At 38.9% G+C, this 27,675-nt stretch overlaps 1 protein-coding gene across 1 annotated transcript; it reads right to left on the reverse strand.

Annotated features, from left to right (window-relative positions):
• On the reverse strand, window positions 1-27,628 carry Tnfsf11 (TNF superfamily member 11). The gene is made up of 5 exons (XM_010637085.1): window positions 27,542-27,628; window positions 22,397-22,564; window positions 4,875-4,920; window positions 4,695-4,793; window positions 1-422 (listed from the first exon to the last, which is right to left on the reverse strand). The coding sequence occupies exons 1-5, from the start codon at window positions 27,617-27,619 to the stop codon at window positions 1-3; spliced, it is 813 nt and encodes a 270-aa protein (XP_010635387.1). The 5' UTR covers window positions 27,620-27,628.
• Between the last annotated feature and the right edge of the window lie 47 nt (window positions 27,629-27,675).

Consider the following 27,675-nt stretch of genomic DNA (forward strand, 5'->3'; position numbering starts at 1 on the left):
TCAATCTATATCGCGAACTTTAAAAGCCCCAAAGTACGTTGCGTCTTGATCTGGATCCAGCAGTGAAGGATTGGATACCTCAATGCTTATTTCTTCACCAGATCGGAGTTTAAAAAATCCGCCAACATTTATGGAATAAAAATGGAATTCAGAATCCCCTGACCAGTATTTAGTGCTTCCTCCTTTCATCAGCGTATGAGAACTTGGAATTTTTACGCTGGTTTTTGTGACATACACCATTAGCTGAAGATATTTTGTAGCTAAGCCTCCTGATGTTTCGTGATGTCGAAAGCAAATGTTGGCATAAAGGTAATAAAAGCCATCTTGGTTAACCATTAGTTTTCCATTGCTCAAAGTCATATTGGAGATCTTGGCCCAACCCCGGTCATGGTACCAAGAGGAGAGACTCACTTTATGGGAACCTGTGGAGAAGAAAGGCACATGATTTAAAATTCACTCCTGCAATGAGAAGAGTATTCTCACAATTCCACGAGGTTGGGGAAAAATAGCATGATAGTCCTTTTTCCAATGGATAATAACTTCTTGAAGTTTACTTTCTATACATTCAGATGTATTTACTGTGAGGTACATTTGTAGGTACAAAGACAAAAACACACTCTTTCTGCTCTTCAGGAAGCTACAGCAGACTAGGGATCAAACAAAAAGCAAAGAGTACTGAAAAGACTGGTGCACATAATTGCTTTGGGAATTCAAAGGAGAGAGAGATTATTTCCACCTGGAGAGACCAAAAATGACTTTGTTATGTTGCTATTAAGCCAGAGAGCTTCAAAAAAGGAATCAGATTCAGCCACACAGACAGAAGCAGAAAGGTCATTCTACGTCGAAGGCAAATTAGCCAAAGCCAAATGAAACAAGAAAGCCAGAAACTAATATAGGAAGAGACTTTCCATGCTTCATATATTTCAACTTTCCCTTTTGTTTCATGGAGGGGAAAATGTAGGAGATGAAAATCTGGGTCAAAGTAACTTTGGGCAAATGGCCAACCTCCTAAGTTCTATTTTTATCACTATTCACTCCATAGCTCATATGTGCCCAGGTTCATACAGTTGAAAAACTATCTTCAGAGAAGTTCAAAAAAGAAAATATTCTAGGCACTGCATTCTCCATCTTAACAGCTTCACACAATCCACTGTGACCAAAGTACAAAAAGAAAATCCTTCCCAAATGACCAAATTTTCATTAGCTCCTTCTCATTCCTAAAATGAGGTCACAGCTAATCCTCATACCAATGCTTCTGGAGCACTAAAAGTTTCTAAAGGATATTCTAAATCTGCCATATGTTCAGCGCTTTTCATACTTCAGGTCTTTAGTGTATTTTATTAGATCTTTAAAAACTGATAACAAAGGACTGGCAATATAGCTCAGTGGTATAGTGCTTGCCTAATACCAGGGGTACCTCAGTTCATGAACTTTATTCTTTCTGTGATTCTGGTTGCAAAGTGAGTTGGGTGAAACGTGAATCAAATTCAATCATTAGGTTCAATGTTGATCTTATGAAGAAATTTGATTCAGTTCTCATCCAGTTCTGTTTGTGATCAGAATCATGAAAAGAATTGAGTTCATGAGGCCCTGGGTTCAATCCATAGTACCACCAGGAGACACACACACACACACACACACACACACACACACACACACACACACACGAAAAAGACAACATGATACTACAAGACTCTATTCAGCACATCATCACTCCAGAAGGCTAAACAGTCACCTATCCAGGGACAAAGCTAATGAAATTAAAGATATTTCCTATCTCAACTTGCATGTTGCTCCTTCTTACTCTACTGCTGGGTGGCAGTCGATCCTTCATTTCATTCAATTAATCCTCTTACCATTATATTTTAACAGGAAGAAGCATAATTACTAAAATGAAGTCTACCCTTTAAATGGGATGGATCTGTTCATGTTAGAGCAACATATGGCCAGTGCAGGTCAGAAAGGGATACAAAAGGGAGAGGGGAGAACACAGGAAAATCAGAAATAAGCCTATAAAACGTAACATTTCTATTTTTGTATGTTGATATAACATGGCTGACATTCAGTAACAAGAAAATCTATACAACTTCAGAAGAGCCAGGCTCTGTGAGGGGAAAGAAGAGGGAACAAAGAGGACCTGTGTCAAATTTCAACGCTCCGAAAAAAGGGGCAGCATTGCTGATGAGGGAAACTCTGATGGGGTGAACTGCCCATGGCACCCATAGGAGAGTAGTGGGAGAGCTAAAGAATGTGACTAGAGGGTGCGTAAGTAAATAATAGTGCCCAAAAAGACAAGGAAAATATGCTGCGATCAGGCTGAAGGAGCCTATGTGGCAACAGGGTTCCCATCACCAATGAGCTGTGCTGCCGGCCTCTTACGCAGCCCTCCGCAGTCTCCCTCACCCTGTGCTTTGGTCCCTGCTTTAGATATCAGAGAAGAGGCCCTGATAATTTATCTTGAGCATCTCCCTAAAGACAGCCATATATTCTGTCCCCACAAAATAGTTCTCAATGCATTTTATTCAAAAAGCTGTGAAAATGCACAAAGTAACTGTCTGGGTAAAGCATGTTCTTCTTTGCTAGGTGTAGATTAACATAAAATAGAGCCCCAGAAAGAAAATGCAGTATTAAAGCCCCCTCCCTCTGAAGCATCCAATACTGGTCACCACTGGAGATCACCGGGCTCAAGAGATCACTGGGCCGATTTTATTTTCTTAAACAGAAGCATACACTAACTTATTTCCCAATAACTGTCGGGAAATAACCAGGAGTTTTGCCTTGTTCTTTTGGCAATGATTTGATTCTAGGTGCCTGCAGAGAGAGCTTTATAACTAAAACATGCTTGCTATTGCCAAACAGACTTTGGCACACAGTAATGCAATATTTATCGTGTGCCATTTAAAGTGAACTGAAAAAATAAATGTAGGGTACACTCATAGCACACAGCAGATGCATCAGTATTAATTTGATTGCCTTTGCTAACATGCAAAAGTTTTCCACTCAGAGAAAATGAGTATAGCTCTGCCATAAGGCACACACAGACCAAGAGAGAAAATTTGTTTATGAAGCAAATATCTGGGATAGGATAGTTAATTTAGATAACTCTTCAAAAGCCCAAGAGTTGGTTTCTCAATTTACATGTTTTTAATCAGAAAAAAAAAATCCTCCACAGCCCATGATGATAATGGTTCCAAAATCATTTACTAACACTTGAACTATTTTTAACTCAAAAAAAGAAACTTGCCAGGGCCAGGCGTTTAACTCTGTGGTTCTGCAGCCTGCCTTGCAAGCCAAAGGACCTGAGTTTGATCCCGGTACCCGAAGGAAAAAAAAAGAAAAGAAAGAAACTTGTAAAATAAAGGGGAATATGTATGGTCATTTAATGAAGCTTAAATAACAATAATAAATCTCACTGTCTGAGTGCTTGCCATAAGCCACTTTTAATACAAGAACGTTAGTATGTGACCTGTCTTAATCGTCACTGCTACCACACAGGTAGGAACTATCACCATGCTCCTTTTAGACAGTGTAAAACAGAAGCACAGATTCCAGTAATCTGTACAAGATCACAGAGTCACAAAGTAGTATAGTGGCAGTCAGATTGTAGAGCCCCTGCCTTTAGACACTACACTAATCTACTTCTTACAGGAAAAGAGAATATAAAAGCTTTAAATTATCTCCCTCCGAAAAAGCCAATTTACTCAACACACCTACTGCTTGTAGGGTAATGGATAGCATACACAGCTTAGATTTGGGAATTAACTAGCCTGAAATTCAACTTGTGATAATGCTACCACTACAACCTTGAACAAATGATAAACTGTAGGAACCTTTGTTTCCCCATTTGCAAAATGTGCATAGCTACCTAGAGATAATGAATTCAGAGCAAAATGCCTAATCCATAGTAGACATTCAATAAGTGGCATTCTAATGATAATAATGTTCAGTCATCACTCTGTCCTAAATATTTGTTATAACTTTTGGACCCTCACCTAGCCCAGGTGATAACCAGCAGGGCTAACTAATGTAGCACCTGATACATGAAGATGACTACAGTCCCAGAGCTCTGTGTTTCCTTATTCTCAAAAGATAATCAAGTCTCTACTGAACTAAACCTTTACCCACAGGAGATGATAAGCTGCTGGAGAAGAGGGAGGATGTCTCATTTTCCAGAGGACTACTGCCTTTTAAAGATCATTCTGGGGCCAGGGATTTAGCTCAGTGGTTCTACCACCTGCCTCGCAAGTGCAAGGTCCCAAGTTCAATCCCCGATTCAAAAAAAAAAAAAAATTCTGCTGAGCCTCTACCTGGCATTTAGCAGGAGGTGGCTTAGTATCTGACTACCTAGATAAACTCATCCTCCTCAAAGGTCAGCAGTGGGAAATGTCCACATTTGTGTGAGTAAAAGTATATGAGCTCAACAAAGGATTGTCCTTCCCCATTGTGTTCCCCTAACCGGCAGTCATTTAAAATAAGCACCCACTCTGTTGATCTGAAAATGAATTTAGTGTCTTCAAGATTGAGAATTACTGTTTCCAAGATGTGCATCTACTAAAGATGATCCTTCTTCTTCTGGTTTAGATGTAAGAGCTCTCAAAAATTTCAGTAACAGGCTGAAAATAGTTTTGAGTTTTTAAATGAACTGCTAAGTGACTTTTGAAATATTTTGGAGGCTAGTTACAAATAGGACTCACCTGATGGCATGTTGGTGGCATTAATAGTGAGATGAGCAAAAGGTTGAACTTCCAGTTTGCCTCTCTTGGCCAGATCAAACCATGAACTTTCCACTGTAGCTAGAAACAAGAGGCAAACCAAATTAGCCCAAAGACTTGGAACCCATGGGATTTCAAATATTCATGCAGATTCATTATTACCTTTCTCTGCTCGGATGTGTTGTGACCCAACAATATGTTGTAATTCCTGAAATAAAAAGGAGAAATAATTTCATAATTTCATTTATAAAGACATTTCTCCATAAAGCAGCAAGAATATTTAGGACTCTTAGGTAGTAAATTATTACTTTCCCTGCAAAATATGCCATAAGTGAAGAGTCAGTGAAATTCCTGGATGTTCTAGTCAGCTATCAAAGGAAGTTCACCCCAAAGAATTGGGTGTTGATGTGCTTAAAAAGTGAACCACAAGGCCAGAGATTTAGCTCAGTAGTGCTGCCGCCTGCCTTACAAGCACAAGGTCTCAAGTTCGATCCCTGGTACCAAAAAAAGAATAGAAAAAAAGGAAAAGCAGAAAAAGTCAACCACATACATACTATAAAATAAACCCCTTGGACAATCAGAGAAAATAAAAGACTAAGCAAATTATGAAACACGAAATGACTGAATATAATTAAAACTTTGTAGCAGGTACACAAATGGAGATGAAGTTAACTGGGAAAGTAACAATTAGACAGAATATATGGCTCTCCTAAATCTTCAGGGAGGTAGTTTTTATGTCTCTCTCATTAGTGAATTCTGTTATAACACTGAAGCTCAGCCCAGGGGAAGGAGAATGATGCTTAGCTTCCCAGTGGCTAATTTTTTTACTTTAAAGTCACAGTGTATTTAAAGTACTATATGGGAGTCTAAGAGCTTTTAGAGTACCAATAATTAACTTAAAATATTGCTGCAAATAGAGGTCTAAAAGCACAAGCCAGAAAAAGAATGAACATGAGTACATAGAGTGTAGGTAATTGCATCTCTCAATTTGAGCCTGGAGATGAAGGCTCCAAAAGGTACCACACCCAGAAATTATCTGACATTAAGTGAACCATCACGAGATGTAATAAAGTGGAGTGGCTGAAAGCTCAGGGTTTCACCTTGGTTCAAATTCTTGCATAAACCCAGAATATTAACAGCACTTCTATCAGAGGGTGGTTAAGAAGATTAAATAAGATAATGCAGGTAGGCACTTAGCTGAGTGCCCAGTAAATTCAGGTATCTAGATACTAGAAACACTGGAAAGTGTATTAATTTCTCTGTTACTAAGACAACCAAACATTTGTGCTAACCATCCACCCCATGGTGTTTAAAATATAGACCATATAGCTTAAGTTCTCTGAGTGCCTAGAGAGGAGAGCTATGAAATCAATTAGACAGACAGACAGATGGACAGATGGACAGATAGATGTAGATAGATATAACATATAATTTCAACCATTAAGAGCTTGAAAGGTTCTAGAGATAATATTTGGGGTTTTTTTTCTGCCTTTAAAACTCACAAGAGAGATGAGATTCTACTCTGTTTTTAATGACCCTTGGAGGACACAGAACAGCTGTCTGCCCTTAACTTTTCCAAAGTGCTAAAGTCACAATGTGGCTAACTTCTCAAGAAACCTTAGGGACTCATCTGAAGTCACCTTCTGCCCTGCCCAGACCTAGAGCACTGAACAGCCCTGGCAGAAACATTCGATGGGTATTCTAGGCAAATCATGGTCCCTTTTGTACTGATCAATGCCTTCCTTGGTCCTTCCAGGCTTCATTCTCTTCCCCTCTCCTGCTCACATCCAATCTTCCAAGTGTTTTTTCAAGACCTTTGGATTCTTGATGGTGTCCCAATTTCTAAAACTTCCCAGTTTGGGTTCCCCTGATATATATGTGTGTGTGTGTGTGTGTGTGTGTGTGTGTGTGTGTGTGTGTGTGTGTGTATATATGTATGTATAATTTGTATATATACATATATATTGTATATATATAGTGTAATTTTATGTTTATATATATATACAATTTATCTTAATCCATTGTGTTTATATCATGACACATTTATATGTACAAAATATATCTTTACCTGATTACTAGCACTCAAAGCTTGGAATAGGAACCTTGGAGGCAGTAATTCAACAATTTGAAGCTAACTTCTCATTTTCTCTGCAACTCTTAATCTGTCTCACCATCAGAGGAGAGAGGGCAGAGTGGAGAAGGAAGCACAGCTAAGTGTGGCATCTGCTTACAAATGCCCATTTGATGATTTTCTATACAAACACCCTTATTATCTAGAAAAGCAAGGAAAGTGCTTTTGTCCCTCATCAGTGATTCTCAAACCTGAAGGTGCATGATAACTTCCAGGAGGGCCACACCAGAATTTCTGATCCCACAGATCTGAGCTGGGACCCAAGAATTGCATTTTTAACAGGTAAACTGGTGCTGCTGGCCTGGGACCTCATTTAAGAATGTCAGTTCCTTTCGCATCTGCAAAGATTCGCAGATGGGTAAACGAAGGCATTATCTTGCAGACTGAGATGCAGGTCAAAGCAGCAGGAGGTTCCAGACACTATTAAATGGGCAGGGGAAGTCTGCTCACTTTCACTTGGGAGTGAACCTTGCCTGCCCATTTAATCAGTGGATTTGAGGTCAGAGCTGCCTGGGACCCATTCAGTTACAAGAAAATTTGATAAGTAGCACCTCTCAGAAGCACTTTCCGCTATTTTTTTTTTTTTTTTGTACCAGGGATCAAACTCTGGTCCTTGAACTTGCGAGGCAAGCGGTGGAACCACTGAGCTAAATTCCTGGCCCTTTCTCAGAAGCACTTTCAATGCCTTCTGTAAGGAAGGGGGAAAAAAGCATCAAGCTCTTGAATTAAATCTCCTATTAGGGACCATGACAAACACTCTCATGTTCTATCCCTCAAGTATCCAAGAACTGAAATTCCTCTCAGAAATTCTAAGGAAAGTTTCAGTGGAAAAAAACAACAAAAAACCTGACATTTTGTCTACAACCTCAGGTTACAAAAAAAACCAAAAAGTATTCCAATATGTGTATCTCTATCCCAACTTTCTGAATTCCAAAATCACCATTACATATATGAAATCATAAATATAACATTCTTCTAAGACTATCTTTTTAGGGTTTCCTTGGATTTGGGGACTATGAATGAAACTTTTGTGGGCAGAACTTGATGTACCACAGTAGGGAGCCTGACTGTACTTAAGGAGAAGCTTTGGGGTAGCATTGGTCCTATCCACAGCCAATTTATCTCAATGAGTTTGATATTTACTTGATATTTTTTAAAAGATGCTCCTGGGTGATTCTGATATGCAGCAGGTATTGAGAAACGTTACTGCTATTTGCCTGTGAATGTTGGTGACACCTCCATTTAGTCAAGTTTATTATATTCTTACAAGATATATTTCTATGCCATGTATTGAAAAGTAAATACCCTTTTATATTTGTAGTCAAGCAAGTGTTTTCCTTGTATCATCTTCCTTGACTCGTATAAGAATCACGGCCTGAGCAGCTCATTTTTCAGACTGAGAAATGGAGGCAGAGAGAGAACTCGGACTCACTCACACAACAAAGCTGGGACTTGCATCTCTGCCTTCCAGAGCTACCCACATCTTTATAAGGCACCATCATCAGATATGCTCTAAAACAATCCATGGTCTATCTCATAATTCTCAGAGTTGCTTCCCTCCCTGAAGAAGCAACTCTGAAAGGAGGCACACCTTGATAGGCCTCTGACTTCTAGGGAACGAGGGATCTGACAAAAAGAATTTAAACACCAGGAAATATTATCTCAGATTTCCCAGAGGCTTTGAGAAAAACAACCGGCTCAGAACTGGCTTATACACGCTTTGGGCTTCACTGCTGAATCCCCAAACTAAGGCCTACAGGCCCACAGAACAAGGAGTACTGCGCCTGCAAAGACTCTGCGGAGTCCACCGCGCTGAGCAGATCCATGCTGCTGTGCAGTTTCTTCTACAATCAGATACTTTGCTACGTCTACTGCGAGCACAGCTCTGACTTGAATGTCTTAATATTCTTCATTTTTGAGATTACAGAAACCCTTCTGAAAGGAGAACTCAATTTTCACACCAACTGACAATTCCATTTATTCCCTAAACTTCAAATTTACATTGATTTTCATCCACACTTGTCTTCTACCTCTCTCAATTTAATTAGAGCATTTAAAAATCTGTAGAGCTCTTTATCCCCAAATCTTATTATTTAGGCATTGCTTCTGGTTTCTTTGAATTCAGAAAGTTCTGATAATTTAATTTGGAGAAAATACTACAAAGAGCATCCTAACCCCTTTCTTCTAAACAAATTATTGAGATGAAAGAGGGCTTTAGATTTTTTTATATGTGTTTTTTCTTACTTTAAAGCAACTGTACATTAATAAAAACCAGTTAGTGAACTCTCTGGGTAAACACATAGTGCAGTCATATTACCTACACTACCAGAATGCCCAGATCTGCATAAGGAAGTGCAAGTGGCTTTGACACATCTCCCAGGAAACAGTCTGAAGCAGCAGCCAGAAGCAGTTTTCAGTAGGAGGAAGCTGAACAAAGGCACTCCCTACCTTCTTCTGGCTACCAGCCACTATGGAATTATCCAAGAGAACCTCATGGTCTGCCCCCAGGAAGATTAGAAATCTGCCTTCTCAAAAATACATCTATTTACCACCTGCCACATGCAAAGGGCCTCTTGGTTTTTATAAACTATGATCATTATCTACAATAAGTTACTAAGATAATTCACACAAATGAAGAATCTGCTTATGATCAAACTATAACGAGTAGCCTTTTCAGCACATTCATTTGCTTGTCCATAAGAATAATTTAGGCCTAAATTATAATAACTTCCTTTAACCCTTAGAAATAGGACAAAAAAGGAAAACTCAAGTGCTGGAGGCAGCCAAAGAAATCTCTGCCAAGTTTAGGATAAAATAAATGCTCTGACACACTGCCACCTAGTGGACATTGCCCCAAACCGACTCTCCTGGTAGATACCACCTCAACCAAGCTTTGTAGATTTGAAGCTGTCTAAAAACAACAGATGAGGAAGTTTCACAACATTTTAAAAACCTTTTTATTTTGGGGTCTTTCTATTTACACTGCACTAACTTCATCTTGGCTGCTGGGGTGTATTTGAACAGACAGGAAAACGACCAATATGATTTCTTCTTTTTTTAAATCTCAATTTCCATTTTAACTCATAGGAAAAACATGCTGGGATTTCACAATTTCCCATCCAGGAAACAAAATACACAAAAGATCAATGTGATTGTGTAAGTGTGGTCTCTAGCACTGTCCTTCTTCAACCTCTCCTAAACTCAACATCCAAGAAGCACAATTTCCAAGAGCATGATAAGGAAAACACTCCAGTCTTAGCACCCAGTTCCCTTCAGACCTTGGAACATCTTTTAAAATGTTTTATTAGAAGCACTTCCCAAACATAAGGAGAAGGGAGGCATCCCAAAGCTGGCTGTCTTGATAAGCGGGCCTGCTTATGGGACCCTGTACTGTGTAAGTGAAAGCGTAAACACATAAGTACTTCCAAGTCCCTGGAGAAGTTATAGAAATTTTGCTCCAGGTACTTTCAATATTTACAGCAAATGCTAAGCCCCCTTTGCAAACTCAGCTGAATAACTGCCCCAAACCAAACTGTGATAACATTTCGATTCAGAAGTTAATGTTATTAATCTGGGCTTAAAATTTGCTTAACTGAAATGCTTTCTTTTCTTTCTTTCTTTCTTTCTTTCTTTCTTTCTTTCTTTCTTTCTTTCTTTCTTTCTTTCTTTCTTTCTTTCTACAAAACAATATAAATACATCTAGGTTCCAACAGAGTACATTCCCAACTGCAAAGATTCCCTGAAACAGTGATGTTGCTGGAATCTGGGCTTATCAGACTGAAAACCCCACCTGTGCATGGTAGTGTGAATCATATGATCGGTGTGGTACCTGTCAATCAGAGCAAGGAAGAAGCAATTTGTACAGCCAGATGCTTCAGAAGCCACTGGCACCAGCTTGGAGCTGGGGTCTCAGGTGGCTGCCTCCCACTGCAATACCAGCAGCAGCTGCAGGGACATCTGGCTGGTTGAACAAGGATTTAACACCCCTTTTGCCAGATATAATACAGGGTTCATACACTTGTTAACATATGCAATGCATTCATTTTAACATCTTAATGATACCCTTCATGTAAATCTTCTCCAACCTAGTTACAAGAATAGTGCATTCATCAGCAAGTTAACACATGAATGCCACACATGGGTTGTTTCTGAAAATCAATAGCCAGTTTCCTATTCCTGCAGAGAAGTCCTGAAGATTTCCACCTTGTAAATTGCTCAGAAAACCCACCCCTCCTCTTCAGGCGGTACCAATGCCTTTCTTCACTTTCATTGCTTCTCACTGGGATTACAATAAGAGCCTCTGACCTACTTCCTCTCCCTGCCTCCTGCCCTCCTGAAACTGACCCACCTCTGCTAGAAGGTGCACTGTGTAAGGTACAAGTAAGTACATGTTTCTTCCCTTCCCAAAATGCTCCAGGAGCTACTTGCAGACGTAACAAGTCTATGGGCTTACAAGGCCCTGCATGATTGGACTTGTGATATTGTGATATAAAAAGAAACATGTAATTGGTTTTTATCCTAGCTCCTGGCACTGAGCCCTTACAATTCTTGGAATTTCTTGAATGACAGGATTGACAGAAGTATCTTTTAATTATTCATAAGCTTTTTCTAAGCAGACCTTAATTTATACTTCGAAGATGGGTCTAGTTGCCAGAGTAACCAACTACACCATTAGGAGATTGGAGTTTTCACCCTATCCCCTGACTTCTAGGGAGGAGGAGAAGCTAGTGACTGAGTTCAGCCATCAACAGCCAAGGGTTTAACCAATCATGCCTACATACCAGATCTTCCATAAACGCCCTAAATAACGGGACTGGGGGAGCTTTGGAGCCAGTAAACACATCAAGGTGCCAGGAGGAGTGGCCCTCCATGAACTGCACCTCCATCTCTTGCTCTATCCTTTTCATGCATTGGGCTCTTCCTGAGTTGTGTCCATAATAAATGGGTAATAGTAAGTGAAGTCCCTGATGAGACTTGTGAGCTGTTCAAGCAAATTACTGAAGCCAAAGAAGGGGTTCCAGGAGCCCTGACTCATAGCTGGTTGGTGAGAAGTGCAGGTCACAATCTGGGACTTGTTGTTGGGGGTCATAATTGATTGGAGGACACCAGTGTGGTTCTGTAGAGTTATAAACAGCTTAAGGTAAGGAAAAGACCAGAACATTTTGTCAGAAGTGTTTCGAATGTAGAGATTACAGTAGCTTTTCATGTAGTCCTGTTCCCATCAGGCTCTTCTGCTGCTCCTTCCCTGTGCCCTAAACCATTCCCTGCAAGGATGCTCTGGGATGACGTGGGGTCCGGCACAAGAAGTTAATGACAGTTCTAGTGGCAAATGTCTCACTTTCTGTTCACGCAGACCTTGACACAAAATGCTCCCTCCTCCCTTAGCATTTCATCAACAGTGTTTCATCTTCTTTAATTGCAGAGCTACTACTTGCATGGCATTCTTGGTTCAAAAGGCACAAAATACAGCCACCAGATATTGTGCAACTAAAAAGATACCATTTAGAATCTCTGTCTCAGCTGTCCTCCGTCCGCAGAAGGCTATCTGGATCTTTAAATCCACAGGACCTGAGGGGACACTTGATATGACCTGGATGGAGCAAGTGACCCCTCCAATGCCTTATGAAGAGTCAGTGGTGACCGTTCAAAGACTGCTTAACCATCATGGTTTAAATGAAGAGGCATCTGCTACAGTTACGGGTCTCCTTGGGTTTTCATAAAGGAGCTTTATGCTGGCGGTACAGTGCACAAGGTCCTGGGCTCCATCCCAGCAGGGAAGGTGGGGGTGTGCAAAACAAAGAATTGTAAGAGTGAAATCCATCGAGCAGTCTGCTGCTTAAATACATGCATAGTGGAAACTGCTCCTCAGCCCAAGTTCCCTAGAGCAGAGCCCTCAAGGCACCAGGAAGGGAGAGGGCAGGGGCACGGGAAGGGGAGAGGCAGCTCCTCACTATGCCCAATGAGGTAAAGATGTGAAGTGGGTACAAGCAGAAATAAGGGGAGAAGGGAGATGGGGTACAGACTCCACTAACTCTGAAAGCAGGAATCATCTTTGATGCAAATTTATAAATTTGCATTTTGAGCTCTAAAATTTATTTTTAAATACAAAACTACTGACCACAAGAATTCTCCTAAAGCAAAGTCTCCTCAACTTGGATTTTACATTCTCCTTCATGAGCCCACTCCCAACCTTCTAATCTCTCCCTTCTCAATCAGCACCATCTCACCACTATCTAGAAGATTCCCAGGGAGGAGCCTGACCGAGATGTAGGTTGGCCTCCTCTTCCCAGCCCAAATACGGTCACTTGGGTAACATTTCTGCCAAAAAAAGTCTGCTGTGTGAAGAGACACATCTTAGCAAACAGCTAATGTGCCCTACCCACCAAAGGACTGAGGAATACCATGTCCTTGTTTTCATAAAGCAAAGTGATGCTTTTCCTGCCAGTAAGATGGGTATGCTGGGAATAGAAAATTAGTTTTTATTGTTTAACCTTCATGGTTTAAGTGAGGGAGCTTCTGCTACAGTAAAAGGTCCCCTTGGGTTTTCATAAAGTAGTCTTATGACAGCAATATTAGTCTTCATAAAAAGCCCAATTTTAAAATGTCTTACACTGTGCTACTCATTAAAGAAGCTTAATCTAGGGGCTTGGCAAAGTAGCTGCAGTGTGGAATCCTAGGCTCTCTGTGCTATTCACCATGTCTCTGCCAGTTGGAAAATAATAATTCCATCCCTACCTTGGCTGCACTGTCTATATTTGCAAGGCCTCAACTTCTCTGAAAAACACTTCCTCCCACACAGTCTCCCAAAGTGTTTTGGGGCACTAAGAAGAAGAGTTAAAGGTGACCAGAACTGCCAGGCCAGTCACTGGGACAGTGCAGTGAAGAAGGGCCCTAGCCTTAAGGCCCCCAATGTGCTCACACCCCAAAGAAGGAGGAAGCTCCACTCTCAAAGAAGCAGAACACCAGGCTTAGGGGTGACCTCCAGTCCTCAGTAATCTTATGAACATCTCATAATGACTAGCTTTTGACAATAAAGAACAACTAGATAACTGATGATGCCCATAGGATAAGTGGGCACAGAACATTCCTTCATTACATTTTTTTCTTCCAACTTTCATTGGCTACCTACCATATATGGCTGCCACCAGGGACAGAAATGAAACATCAGTGGGTCCTACATTTGGAAAGTCACATTTGGGTGAGCCAGGCCAACCCCAGGCCTATGGGGTCGGTGCTATGACAAAAAGCCCTAAGTGTGGTCAGGAGGTGGCCAGGCATCAATGGGGATCTCTCTGGGAAATAATGCCTGAGTTGAATCTTGAGAGATGATTTAAAAAAGGACCGCAGATAAAGGACCTGAATGGTATACACAAGGCTCTTAATCCATCTATCCATCAATCTATTCTACAAAGTTTAGTGATGGCATGGGGTCAGCCCCCTGTGGATTGCTAAGAATTCTGAGTTCACGGAGTGGATTTCCTTGTCCTTGCTGTGCTAGAGAGGTGGAGAGGTGAATGGATACAATCAGGATAAAGAGTTCAAGCACTTTGGTATGATAGGACTACTGGGTACAAGTTGGGGTGACACGATGAGGTGGAGTAACCAAGGTAATGCACCTGGAAAGGTAGGGACTGGATGAGGGTTGTTTTCAGAACACAGAGAATTTTATATTACATGTTCTGCAGCTCAGATATTATCCTGACCACAGGGATCCAATGAAGGACACTTTGAGTAGAAAAATAAATGACATGTGCAGACTTGCATTTTAGAAGTTACTCAGGTATAGAGAGGATGGAATAGAGACAATCAGACCATGGACAGGGTGGCGAGTTGCCATGATCCAGACAAGATAGACTCTGTACCAAACAGAATAAAGGAGTACATGAAGGTTTTGTTTAAAAAATAGTAGAAATCACAGGATGGGGGAGAGGAGAAGAGGTAGTCTGTAGGACCATAAAACCATCTTCTGGCCTCTGTTTTGGTGTGATTGAGGTGATGGTATTTTCATTCACCATGGAAGGGTGTCAGATGAGGAGCAGCTATGGATATGAGAAAAGCTCTGAGCTCACCAAAACTTTCTGATGAAATGAGCCTTAGAGTTTATAATCAGTACTTTTACTGCCCCATTTGTTACCACCACCACCCAGTGCTTCCCCAAGGCAAAGACTGAAGACTAGGCCAGCACCCTAGCAATGAGGAAGCTCAGTGAAAACGGAATCTCCCAGACCACTGAGCTAAATTCCCTGCCCCTTTGACTTCAAAATGTTTAAGCAACCATTCGTTGTTTGATCTTATCAGACACAGCCTTCTACACCTTCAAAGCCTACTTTTCCCAAACTCCACAACCTTGATTCTATGTCACAAATATAATCACTTCATTCACAGGTGGCTTCTCTATGCACCACTGACTCTTACTTCTTAGGATGCATTGAAGAAGTCACAGCAAATCAGAATTTGCTAACCTATCACATCAGAATCTCACAAAAATAGTTTCCCAGAGATCCCCATCTCTCTGGGAAACTATTTTTTTCTAAAAAAAATAGTCCAAATTAAATCTTAAGGTCCACCAGGTTTAGAACACTACTCTGGGACATAGCTTTTTCTCCAGTCACACAGGCTGTCCGTCTAGAAGAATGCACCACCCCTGGCAAAACAATATGACTTGTCCCTGACCACCTGCTTTCCAATGAAGGATCCACAGTTCCATTTACTTCTAGAATCTGCTCGGTGTCTCAGACCACATAATGAATTCTCCTCTTTCAGACATACTTGTTTGTTTCTTTAAAGATGTCTACTCGGAATATTCTTTCTTCTATCTCGCTTGCAACACAAAAATAGGCCCACTTCTGACTATATCACTCATTCCTTATTTCCCTGTTGCAAACCTACTTCCTGCCTTCTTGCATAGGTCTCCCCAGCAATTGAGTACACTGCCAGTAGCTTATTGTTGAGCAAAAGACAGTAGATAGCTTAGGGTTTTGTAGGAAAACTCTGTGGGTCTTACTTCAGATTTCCCATAAAGACAGCCTTTATAAATGCTAAATATGATTGGGGTTGAACTGCACTTTCCAAAACTATTATGGCAAAGAGAGATGAATTTCTATTGGAAAACCACTACATGACTAACATCTTAATTTGGGAAGATCAGTGCCCCAAAACTCAAGTTTCCTTGTGGGTTTATGAGAAAGTTTCCTGAGACACATACCCTCATATACAAAGGCAAAAAGACAATAGAAGTTAATTTTTTCCTTTCCTTTTTTTTAAGCAAAAAAGCAAATGAGAAATAATTTCTATATAACCACAACGATTACAGTTTCACAAGAAGGTACAATCTATTTAAATTTTAATTGATTTTTGCTTATTTTAAAATTCAGAATAGGCTTCTCATAATAATCAAGATTGGAATTCTGAATGATTAGCTTTATATATAGGAAAACACAATCACCTAGTCTGATGAACTTTCTGATTTTAAATTAATGCTCTTGAATCCACAAAATCTAGCAATAACCATGCAAGTGACAACAGAGGTTTATCCAACATCATAGATACATGTGTCTAAATGGACCTCTGAAACTTTCCCAATGAGATGAATGCTTGCTAAATCTACTTCTACATTTCTCTAATAATCAAAACCATCCTAAAGTACTTGAATCTTTAAAAATAAAATATGTACCATTATAATATTTTGTACCTTTGTGTATCCTCATAGAAAACTCTTGTTCAAGGATGAATCCACTTTGCAACATACTAGGGCTCAATGAATGTCAGAGACTGCTTATTATACCCTCCCATCCATCCTCTCCTTTTTCTCACTAATCTAGGCCACCTCCTTCTTCAAGCTTTATGGGCAAATGATGCCTCAGCTGGAGGCCAAGTAGTCCAGCTCTCTTGCAGAAAGGCAAGATCTTAGGAGTAACTTCCAGCCAAAAGGATCCTCTTAGTAGTGATATCTCAACTCTCAGGTACTGCTCTGACCTTTTCTTTCATTCTTTCCCTGTCTAGAAAATGACAACAAATGGAGAAATCAACTCAGATACAGACGTGGAATGGACACACCTCTGGTTAAACTCTGGATTATTATGTAAGAGATAGAAAAACCTCTATGGGTCTCTTTGTTACCCAGCTTAGACACCAAAAAACAGTGAGCATTTCATCAAGGACCAAAGCACTGAGAATCTTTGGTTCTTAATATCAAAAGTTAGTTTGTATTTACATTATGCATCCTAAAGGAAAAGAGGCAAATATATACTGATCCCCCAGGTAATAGAAAAGAATTCTAGGTAAGAAGGAACTGTTCAATAACTATGGATTTCCCCAATTATGATCATATTCTCCGTTTGCCATTAGATTGATAGAGAGTCAGAGCCGTACACTCCATGATATGCCAATGAAGTAACTTACTGATAGTCTTTAAGAGAATTTTTTAAAATTTCTATTAAGGAGCCAGGCGTATTTTTGGCTTACACTATTGGCCTGCGGCTAATAGTAAAAATCCAATAGTCAAGTAAACATGAAGAAAATGTGACAAAGTGAGAAGTCCAGTGGGAGACAATTTTCTAATTTTCTAAATTTTTAATTTTCTAATGAAAATCAACCTAAGACTATACTAAAGCTTTACTTATAATATTTTATAATATTCTTCTTTTTTTTTTTTTTCTTTTTTGAGTCAGGGTCTCACTATGCAGTTCAAGCTGGCCTTGAATTCACTGTGTAGCCCAGGCTGGCCTTGAACTCCCAGTGATCCTCCTGCTTCAGCCTATGGAGTGCTGGGATTACAGGTTTGCAACACTATATCCAGCTTATGATATTGTTAAAAGGCTTTATAAGCTGGTTGCAGTCCCATTTCATTAAAAAAAATATTAGTTTACAAAGTTCAATAGATTGTCTATTATTATTCATTGGTTCTTTTTTCTATTCATTTCTGAATATAAATTAGGGTGCAATATTTTCAAATGCATACAAATTCACAGTCTTTTTCTTGATGGATCTTGCAACTTTGTTCAGTGATCTCTAAACATTTACAATTGTTCAGCTCTATCAAGGAAAAAAATTTAGTGATTTCAAACATTTATTAAATATTAAAAATAGTCTTGCATATTATATATTACAAAATAGTCACAATTTAAATCCCAGTTTTAAAAGATAAAACTAAAAAATAAATACACAAATAAGTCCTTATAGTTCCTTTCTATCTCCTAAGGGATCATCTTGAATGCATCAGACATCTCATTTCCAAGAGCAAGGTAATTTACATAATTTGTAAATTGATCTCTCTCCTGAATGTCATTCTTTCAAATACCTTTGCAAGTAACTTCTAGAGTATTTTTCACAAACAAGAATCCAGTGTGAAGTCAGGGACCTGGCACACTGAAGTCGAGAAGAACCACAGCCATAAGCACTCAGGATGCACCATGAGTGTATAGACAGATAGCTGGCTCTCCACTGAGACTGCCTGGTGGTCTGAGGCCCAGTGTCCTCCCTGCCATGAAGGACAGTCCTCACTAAGGCCTGAGCTCACCACTCTCCGCCCCCATGTGGCTGGCAGAGGCCAGGGAGGTTGCCAAAATTAAAAACAAGAATCACTTTACTAATCAGACACCATATTTGTACCAGTATTTTCTTTATTGTCATAGACTGTTATGATAGACATTATAAACTGTGGTTGGTAGAGTTGGATCACTGAGAGAGTTTCAGAGTTCTGTGCTAAAGAGGGAGAAAAGCCAAGAAAACCTAGCCACAAACAAAAAAAGGGGGAAAAACAGCATTATTTGTCTGACCAAAGACAGGCTGGGTAAACACCACTTTCTGCACACATATAATGTGATATTGTGCTTATGTCTGGTATTTACCACTGGATGGTTGATCTCTCAATAATGATAGCAGCCACAGATATAATTTTGCTTTATGGATTCACTCAATATCTCTGTTAGAACTAAAACTAAGATACATACCAACCTTATGAATGCCTAAATACATCTTTCCTATTTATACATCCATCTTATTGTCAGCATTGGCAAGAGAAATAAGAAATCTAATTATTTTGGCAAGTTGTACAGAATGTCACAGTAACCAGTAATCCTCATGAAAGGCTAACACATTTGGCAATCATTAATTTGGCTAGGGGTAGAGGAGAGTAAATCTTTGGGTATAGGAAAAGGTATGGCAAAGTGCCTAGAACAGTATGTACAGTTAATGGATGCTGGTTGATTCTAACGACAAGGTATGGATAACCCTCACTTTCCTAAAGATCTGGTCTAGGGAGAAAATGGTTATCTTTTACCTCTAGTATACATTACTATATTATAATAACTTGTGCATTATACTAATACACATGGCTGTAGTGTAACAATTGCTTATTCTCTAGAAGGGGTCACTTGTATATTTTATTGCTCATGCAAAATCAAATGGTACAATAAAAACAAATGTGAAACTAATGAAATAAAGTTCTAGTCATCCTGTGAACCACAACAATCTATTAGTATAATTAAGACAACATGCCTTTTATAAGAGCAGTTGATTATTTTTTGCCTGTCCAAAAGTCTTTTTCCGTCTGATTTGCTAGGTACTAAATTTCTCATTATTAGTGTTATTCAGTTGACATGAGGCACCGTATCTCCAATTGCTACTAAAATAGTCCAAATTCTACCATTATTGCTCATCAACATCTTTAATACAACTTGGTTGATTATACCATCTAAGCAGCCATTCAGAAATCTCAAAGGAAATGGAACAATGGACAAGTAAGTTCTGATGGGGCAAGAAAAGGGAGAAAATTTCATTGGAGCCACTGAGAGTGTTAGCAGGCTGTGCTGTCCAGGACTTATTTTCTCTTAAAACACGATCGGAGGATACAACATTTTAAAGATAGTAAACAGGTTTTCTAAATTTCATTTTTTAAATAATCTAAACTATGCTTACTTACTTCATTTTATATTAAATCATAAACATGCGCATATTCCTATAAGACAAACGGAATACGGTCTACTCTAAGTCGATCATTCTTTTTTGTGAATCTACCTGCTATCCTTCACCCAAGTTATATTGCAATGATTATTATAATTTTATGTAGTTTTGTCTTTATATTATCAGATTCTACATTAAGCATCTCTGTAAAGTTTTCTAGCTTTATTCCTATAAGCCTTCAACATTTCTTGTTTATTTTCTTTTTGGAACTTTTTTTTACAAATTATGAATGGACTCACTTATTCATGTTTTGTAATTATATTGGAAATGAGGATGTCAGGTGAAAATCACTGATTTCTATAAATTGATTAATTTATTTTGCCTATAGACTTTCAGGTTTTTGTTTTGTTTTGTTTTGTTTTACTTTTCCTACATATACAATCATATCACACAGATTTCCTTTTCTCTAAATATTTTTCTTGTATCACTGTCTGGTGCAATGACATTAGCCAGCATTGTCAGAACAATATTAAATAATCTGGGAACAATGGGCATCTTTATTATGTCCCTGATTTTTAGATAAATACTATAATTTTCATCACTAGCTAACTTTTAGTTTGAGATAGTTGTGGTAATATCCAGAATATATCTATGTATTTTCCAATAGATGAAAATTTTTTTCAATCACTTCTCAGGCTCTATGAGATGATAAAACATTTTTCTTCCTTGATCTATTAAGACCAAACTTTTCTTGCATTCTCATAAGTAAATAATGTTATCATCATTAATTAATTATTAATAGGAAAGATGTATTTAGGCATTCGTAAGGTTGGTATGTATCTTAGTTTTAGTTCTAATGGAGATATTGAGTGAATCCATAAAGCAAAATTATATCTGTGGCTGCTATCATTATTGAGAGATCAACCATCCAGTGGTAAATAATGTTATCATTATTTATTTTCAGAATTATTTTGGCTGATCTTACACACCTTTCATCCATAAGAAATTTAAAAGATTCTTTTAAAGAGCCAGAGCATCAATAAGATTAAAAGTTCATTCCTTCATTTTAGAGGGATGCAAATTGGGCCAATCCATACAGCAAATCAGGACATAGTCATTTACCTACCCAGAATTATCTTAGTAAAAGATTTCAGCTTTGGGCTAATAGAGCAATCATTGGTATATGTAAATAGTTGTTTATAGATAGATTATTCTGTATCTGAGGTAAGTTTACAACTGGGATAAAAAAATGACTAATAATACATAAACAGCACAATGAAAATGAATGCATTAACAGAATCCTTGCTGTCATAGCTCAAAAATTATAATGTAAAAGGATCAATGAATTTAAAACCATATTTTATACATTTACCACATAAAGCTAAGTATCTACATACTAATTCTATTGAAAAGGTGATTTTTGTAAATAATACCACTTTCTTATACATATTAGAATATAAACTTTATTGATTCTATGATGCACTTATTTTTCCAACGTAGTATTCCCAAAATGAACATTCAGCTAGGCTCTATTATGATCCTGTTTTTCTTTCCACTTTTTTATTTTAGTATACAGCATAATGATACACAGCATAATTATAAGTCAAAAATACAAATCAACTTTATAGATGTAAGACATTTACCTTTAATAGTTTTACAGAATAGCTTCATCTCCCTACCTCTACCTCTGATTAATATGCTTTTTTTAGTTAAATTTTTAATTTTATTGGTACATATTTATAGCCTTTAAAATATATTACTCCATGTGGATTTTTAAAGTGAACAAAATTTAGATTTAAGGGCTTTGAGAAATTCAAAATTTACTCTGAGATGATAAGATACAACCCAAGGAGCTACAAAACATAGGTTGGATATACAGATGGATTCACAAATGGACATAAACTTACATACAGATATGTATTGCAAATGTTCTACACTGGAGTCAATGGGTCCTACCCAGTTTATGGTAAAGTCAGTAAGTAAAATAATTCTGAATATGAAAAATTTTCAGGTGGCTTTATTCAGGAAAAGAAAACAGTTATACGGTGTTTCTCAAGTGAAGCTGTTAATGTAAGAGAAATCATTTGGTCTTTGGCCCCATCTCCTTTCTTATCACCCAACTCTCTCAGAAAATGAGAAAACTGACACAGAATTTCCATCTCTGGAACATCATTTCCTGCTGTGCATGCTTATCTCCTCACCACACAAGACAACAAAGGACCAATTACAATAGCTTCCCATCAGAGCCTTGAATCACGCCTGTGGAACAAGGGAACACAAAACCAAATATAAAGGAATTAGCTGTCAGAAAGGCCTGTGAACCTGGAGAATAGTTCCTCTGTTAAGGAATTCAAGCTATCATATTGATCCATCTACTAACCACAAGCCACCTTGAGGCTGCCTCTAAAATACTGTCTCTTAAAAAGAAAATAATATTTACATAAATGTCTCTGGATGTCATAGCCAATCACTATCAACTTCAGAAGAATTCTACCAACATTTTTAGGTATTCTTTTACAAAGTATGGCTCTTTTACAAAGTATGGAAAGAAAAAGAACAGAGTCAATAGCACTTAGCAAGTGTTAACCTTGAATAACTCACTGTAGAGTTAGCAAGGGCCCTTGACTTGGCACCTTTAGTATGGACTTACCTTTTGCACAGCTCCTTGAAAGGCCTGTTTAACTCTCCTGCATGAGTCAGGTATTAATTTTGTCTCTTCATTCTCTAGAGTTGTGTCTTGCAGATCTGCATTTTCATGGAGTCTCAAAATTCTATAAATGCAGTGAGTGCTGTCTTCTGATATTCTATTAGGATACATCTGGGGGTGGGGGACAGACATTAGAGCTGTAATTAGTAGTTATTCTATTTAGTAAAGTGTAATTTGAGAACAAAAAAGTTCATTTTTACAATTAGTAGCTAACCTTCCAGTCAATGAAAATGTTGGCTTCCAATTCATTTTGATAAGAAGATAACTATCATCCACAAGAAAAGGCATGGTTTTCAACAACAGAGATGTACACGTGTGATTCACATGGAACTTCTCAGAACTGTCTGATAACCTGACCATTCTCATATAGGGAGGAACATAAGGAAATCACATGCAATCAGTGCAGGAAGAAAGATTTTTGTCCTTAAGAAAGACATACACAACATGAGAGATGCCAGTTGTCCAGTTACTTCTGAATATTCAAAGCATGAAGCCTACATTAATCAGGCAAAATTAACTTCATCGTTAAGGTCTGCTTGGTCTTTTTCTTCATCGATGAATATTTAATCAATGAAAGAAGGGGAAACAAAATTTATGTCCTAGTCCAAAACAAAACCTTAAATGAGAAGCTTAACTTTTTCCTTTATCACCTCTCCTCAATGTTTCTCAACCTGGATGAAGTGTTTGGGAACATCTGCGGGCAATACTCGATGTCACATTAGGGTGAAGAAGGGTGCATGAGCTAGGAAATGAATGCCAAATGTTTATAATGTAAAGGAGGGATTGCCACACCTCCAGTGTCCCCCATGCAATTACTTGCTGACCACCTGGTCTAGACAAGTGCCCAACATAAGCATTTCCTTTCACACCACTCTACAGTGTACTCAGTAATGCAAATGTTATTAGTGCAGCCTTGAAAATACAATGATTTATAATCACAGAGAAATGCCACTCTGAAGTAAAAACATCTACAATCCATATTTTTTTCTCATTGAGTTTATTGGTACATTTTAGCTATACAGTATGTTACCTTCATCATTGGAATCTTGTACCTTTACATGACAGGTCTTGGTTCTTATTTTTTCCTCTTATCCCTGCCCTCACTTCACCCCCTCCTCCCTTCCCTATTTACAAACACTTTATTTCCATTTTTTCATTTTCTCATCTCTTCCTTTTCCCTTATTAACTTTCCCCTACCCTTTCCATTTCCCCTACACCTTTATCCCTTTTCTTCCTATTTCACATTGTTAATTATATCATTAGGATCTTATGTACCATTATAGTTTTCACATTCATAGGAAAATTGATGCATATTGAGGATATACTCCTAAGTGAAATAAATAAGTCACACATGCATATTTATTTCTCCTACCCATTTTACAATAATTATCATTAATCAGAATATGTGTATATCTTCCTTAAGAAGAACAGCTTCCAACACTGTTTTTAGAAAAAAAAGGTCATTTATGGCAATAAGTACACCACAAAACCAAAAATGTCCGGACAACTGACACGAAGGGTCACTGAGTTCAGTCCTCAGAAAAGCAGACTCATACAAAGATGTCAGCCAGCTCACCAGTCAGCTAGGAAATTAGGATTTGTGTGGATAACAAAACTGTACTATCTTAACCACTAGTTAGGTAATTTACATATTATAAACTAGAAATGGTCATACAGGTAGTGTTGCAAATCATTGGAAAGGCCTTTTCAGTGCATTAAACATACCAGCCACTCTGCTAGCTGTTGTATGAAACACAGTTAGCAAAACAGGCAGTTTCCACCTTCATGGAAGTTACAAGTCAGCAGAGGAAAAGGGAAATCCCATGAAAAGAACACAGTTAAGGACTTCTGAAATGAAGTCCTTTTTTTAAAAAAAACATGGTCATTAGTAGGGTTACATGAGGCGAGATGCTTGACATTTGTGCTACTTGGCTACCTGTGTTTTCAAACAGGAAGCCGGCATACCCTGACACCAGATTTTCAGCAGTGACTGCTCTGTGGGTTACAAAGCAGCCTGAGAGGCTGGTATGTGCATTTTGGGAGACCAAGAGGAGTTCAAAAGGGCAAAAAGCTTATCTTATTGGTAAATTCTAGACTTTGAATATGGCTATACAGATGTCAAACATGTGTGCGTGTACGCACATACACACACACACACACACACATTTTACAAGCAACTTTTTGGAAAGTTTTTTTTTTTTCTTTTGTAAACCCAAGTATGAATGCTATGTGGTAAATATATAGCACAAGCCACACACTATTTTCTTTGTGGCAAGGTTAGTAAGAAAAAGCCAATCTTCACCAGACTTTGTACATATATTTTTTTAAAAAAATCTAGCCCCAGGCAATCTAAAACATTCATTGGTAACTATTAAAAGATGAGTTAAGAAAAATAATATTAAGTAACTATAATTTTACACTACTCTGGGCACTCTTCTAAGTGCATTCAAAACTAAATTAAACTGCTTTTTCTTGAGAATTTACACAGCTTATTTCCCCTACCTTTAAACTAAAACAATTAAACTCGTTGCTTTTATCTTTTTTTATTATTATAAAGTGTAAACATGTTCCCCAACACGAGATGATTTTATTTTTATTGAAATGCATTCAGAGTCTACAAGTATTTGATCCAACTTTTAAAAAAACTATCTGTTATTTGGCACCAAATTATAATTCAAAGTAGTTGGTATAAGCAAAAATGATAAATCAGTGACAGGCTAAATGAGTTTACTTTCTTAGCTAGAATTATAAAAGAAAGCTCTGAAATGTATAAAGGTAGGAAGCACTGTAGATTGCACTCCATGCATCCATAACCCAACTTCTACAATTACCATCTCTTGGTTGTTTGTCTACAAGCAACCCTGCCTCTTTCCCTTCCCATCAATTATTTTTAAATAAATTTCAAACAATAAAACATTACATTTGCACATATTTTGGAATCTGTTGCTAAATGATTAAGATTCCTTTAGGTAAAACATGAAGATAACCACACTCAGTAAAATATAATCAGAGTATTATACTGGAGTATTCATATGATTGCATTACTTCTAATACTACTTCTTTACTGAAGGAGATGACCTTTTTTAAAATGCAGTACAGAAATGGGTTCCCAATAACGATTAAAATATTTTGCATATGTTTTAGAGAAACCTGATCTTTTAGGCAGTTAGGAAGACTGTACCCAGAAATCTAATTCTCCAAATGAAAATTGTCTAGTGAAGCTTATTAACGCACATGTTTAACCTGGGAGAAGGTTTTGAGTGTCTCATTATTCTTGTGCCATCCAGACTGCTAAAAGATGATAAATGGCATTAGGACAGACCTCTCAGCCCACTGCACCATTGGAATGCCTTCCAGAAAAGCTGAACAACTGTAAAAAGAGCTCAGCTGGTCACTCTTCCCTATGCAGACAAGCCAATTTACATGGCTTCTGGCAAGCTAAACTGTCATGGTGCTTAGAACTCGTCCTGGACACTTACTTCACTACTACTGTTAAGAAAACATAAAAAGTGTTAGAAAAGATACGAAGTAGAGAACTACTGCATCGCTGACACTGAATGCTGCTCTCTTCTTGGACTAAGAATTGAAATTGCCTTTTGTTGTGGACATCTTCAGTTACTTGGCACCATGAATTAAGTAGACACAGTGTGTAGAGTGATTCTGAAGTCATGGCTCATGGCACTTAAGAACCATGCACAACGCACCTCTCAATATACAAGCACTAAATGAAGGTTGTTAAAATGCTGGATGGTGAAAAACAATGGATAAACCATTCATTCTTGGATGCAGCATACTGCAGTGGAAAAAGAAAGCTTAGTCACTTTCATAGAGTTGTGTAACTGCGTTGCAAATAAACCACTCAAAAGCTGTCAGAAAAACATTCTCCCAAAAACTAAAGATTATGTTTATTGACGTACAAATACAAATTTTCTAAAGTAGTGTTCATGACATTTCTATTTTTGTTTTAATTGATAACCACACTACTGTTATAAAATGCAAACTAGTGGATAAAGAATACTTAAGCCTATGATTAAAAAGCAGGAGTTCAGGACACTAGCCTGCGTCAAAAACCCATACAATCCAAGCAATTCTATGTTTTGATGCATCCATTGGGGAGTAATCGCCTTTTAATCTGAAAACCAATGAAGTCCAAATCCAACTTTATTTTCCCATAAAAAAAAACTGCACAGTCAGCCCCCCACTTCCTCTGAGAAAGAGTTCACTGCACCAGACAAGGATATTTGAATGAATCCAACCAACTGCACTGCAATTTCCAAGAAAACACAGATCATAAACCACCAGAAAGCATAATATGACACATTTACCCCTTCCTTTCTACTATCTCCCTGCAGTTCTGAGCCTCCCCTAGAAGCCTCTTCACCTTTTCAAAGGCTGGGGATCCGGAAAGCCAGGCTGTGTGGTCGCCCACACCTGGCTTCCTTCCTCCGCCCACCTCTCTGGCAGGCACGTGGGCCCGTCCCTCTTCCTTCACCCCTGCAGCTGTGTCTGAGACCAGGCGACTCCGGCAGCGCTGCCAATCTGCCCATCACTCTACCCATCAGGTGACCTGGGCATCGCCCCCGGAGCTCCAAGGACTGAGAGCACCGCGCGTCGCCCCGGCACTGTGGCCTGGAGCGCCTGCGAAGGCACCAGTCCCAGGAGCCCAAAGCCATTGCGTGGTTGGCGGGAAGGGAAAGGGTCGGTGCCCATGTGAAGGCGCTCATCCCTCCCTCCAAGTGAACTTAAGTTGGTTAACTCCCGGTGAGAAGAAAATGTGTGATTTGTGTGATTACTTGCAGGAGAGGTGAGCAACCAACGCTCTTTCCCGGGGCACATTCAAAATTCAAACCCTTTGCCAGAGGAGCCCAGCCTCAGTGGGCCAAAGGTCTGCGGCAGGCAGACCCAGGGTCTCTCTCTCTCTCTCTCTCTCTCTCTCTCTCTCTCTCTCTCTCTCTCTCTCGTCACTTTCCCCTCCTGAATAGTCAAAACCTGTGGGTTCGGGTCCCGCGTCCAGCCTCAGTTTCCCAGCAGTGCGAGAGGACCAGGGTGGGGACGCCCGACGGCGCGCACGGGGAGGCGGACACTCACCTGCGCTCGGAAGTACAAGAACAGAGCCACGCTGCAGACGACCTGGCCCAGCCCCAGCCCCAGGAGGGCCACGAACATGGAGCGGGAGGCTGCGGGCGGCGGGGCTGGTGCGGCAGATGGCTGGACGTGCAAGG

The sequence above is a fragment of the Fukomys damarensis genome, unplaced genomic scaffold (assembly GCF_012274545.1).
Source record: "Fukomys damarensis isolate Sample0158 unplaced genomic scaffold, DMR_v1.0_HiC HiC_scaffold_38, whole genome shotgun sequence".
Classification (NCBI taxonomy): domain Eukaryota; kingdom Metazoa; phylum Chordata; class Mammalia; order Rodentia; family Bathyergidae; genus Fukomys; species Fukomys damarensis.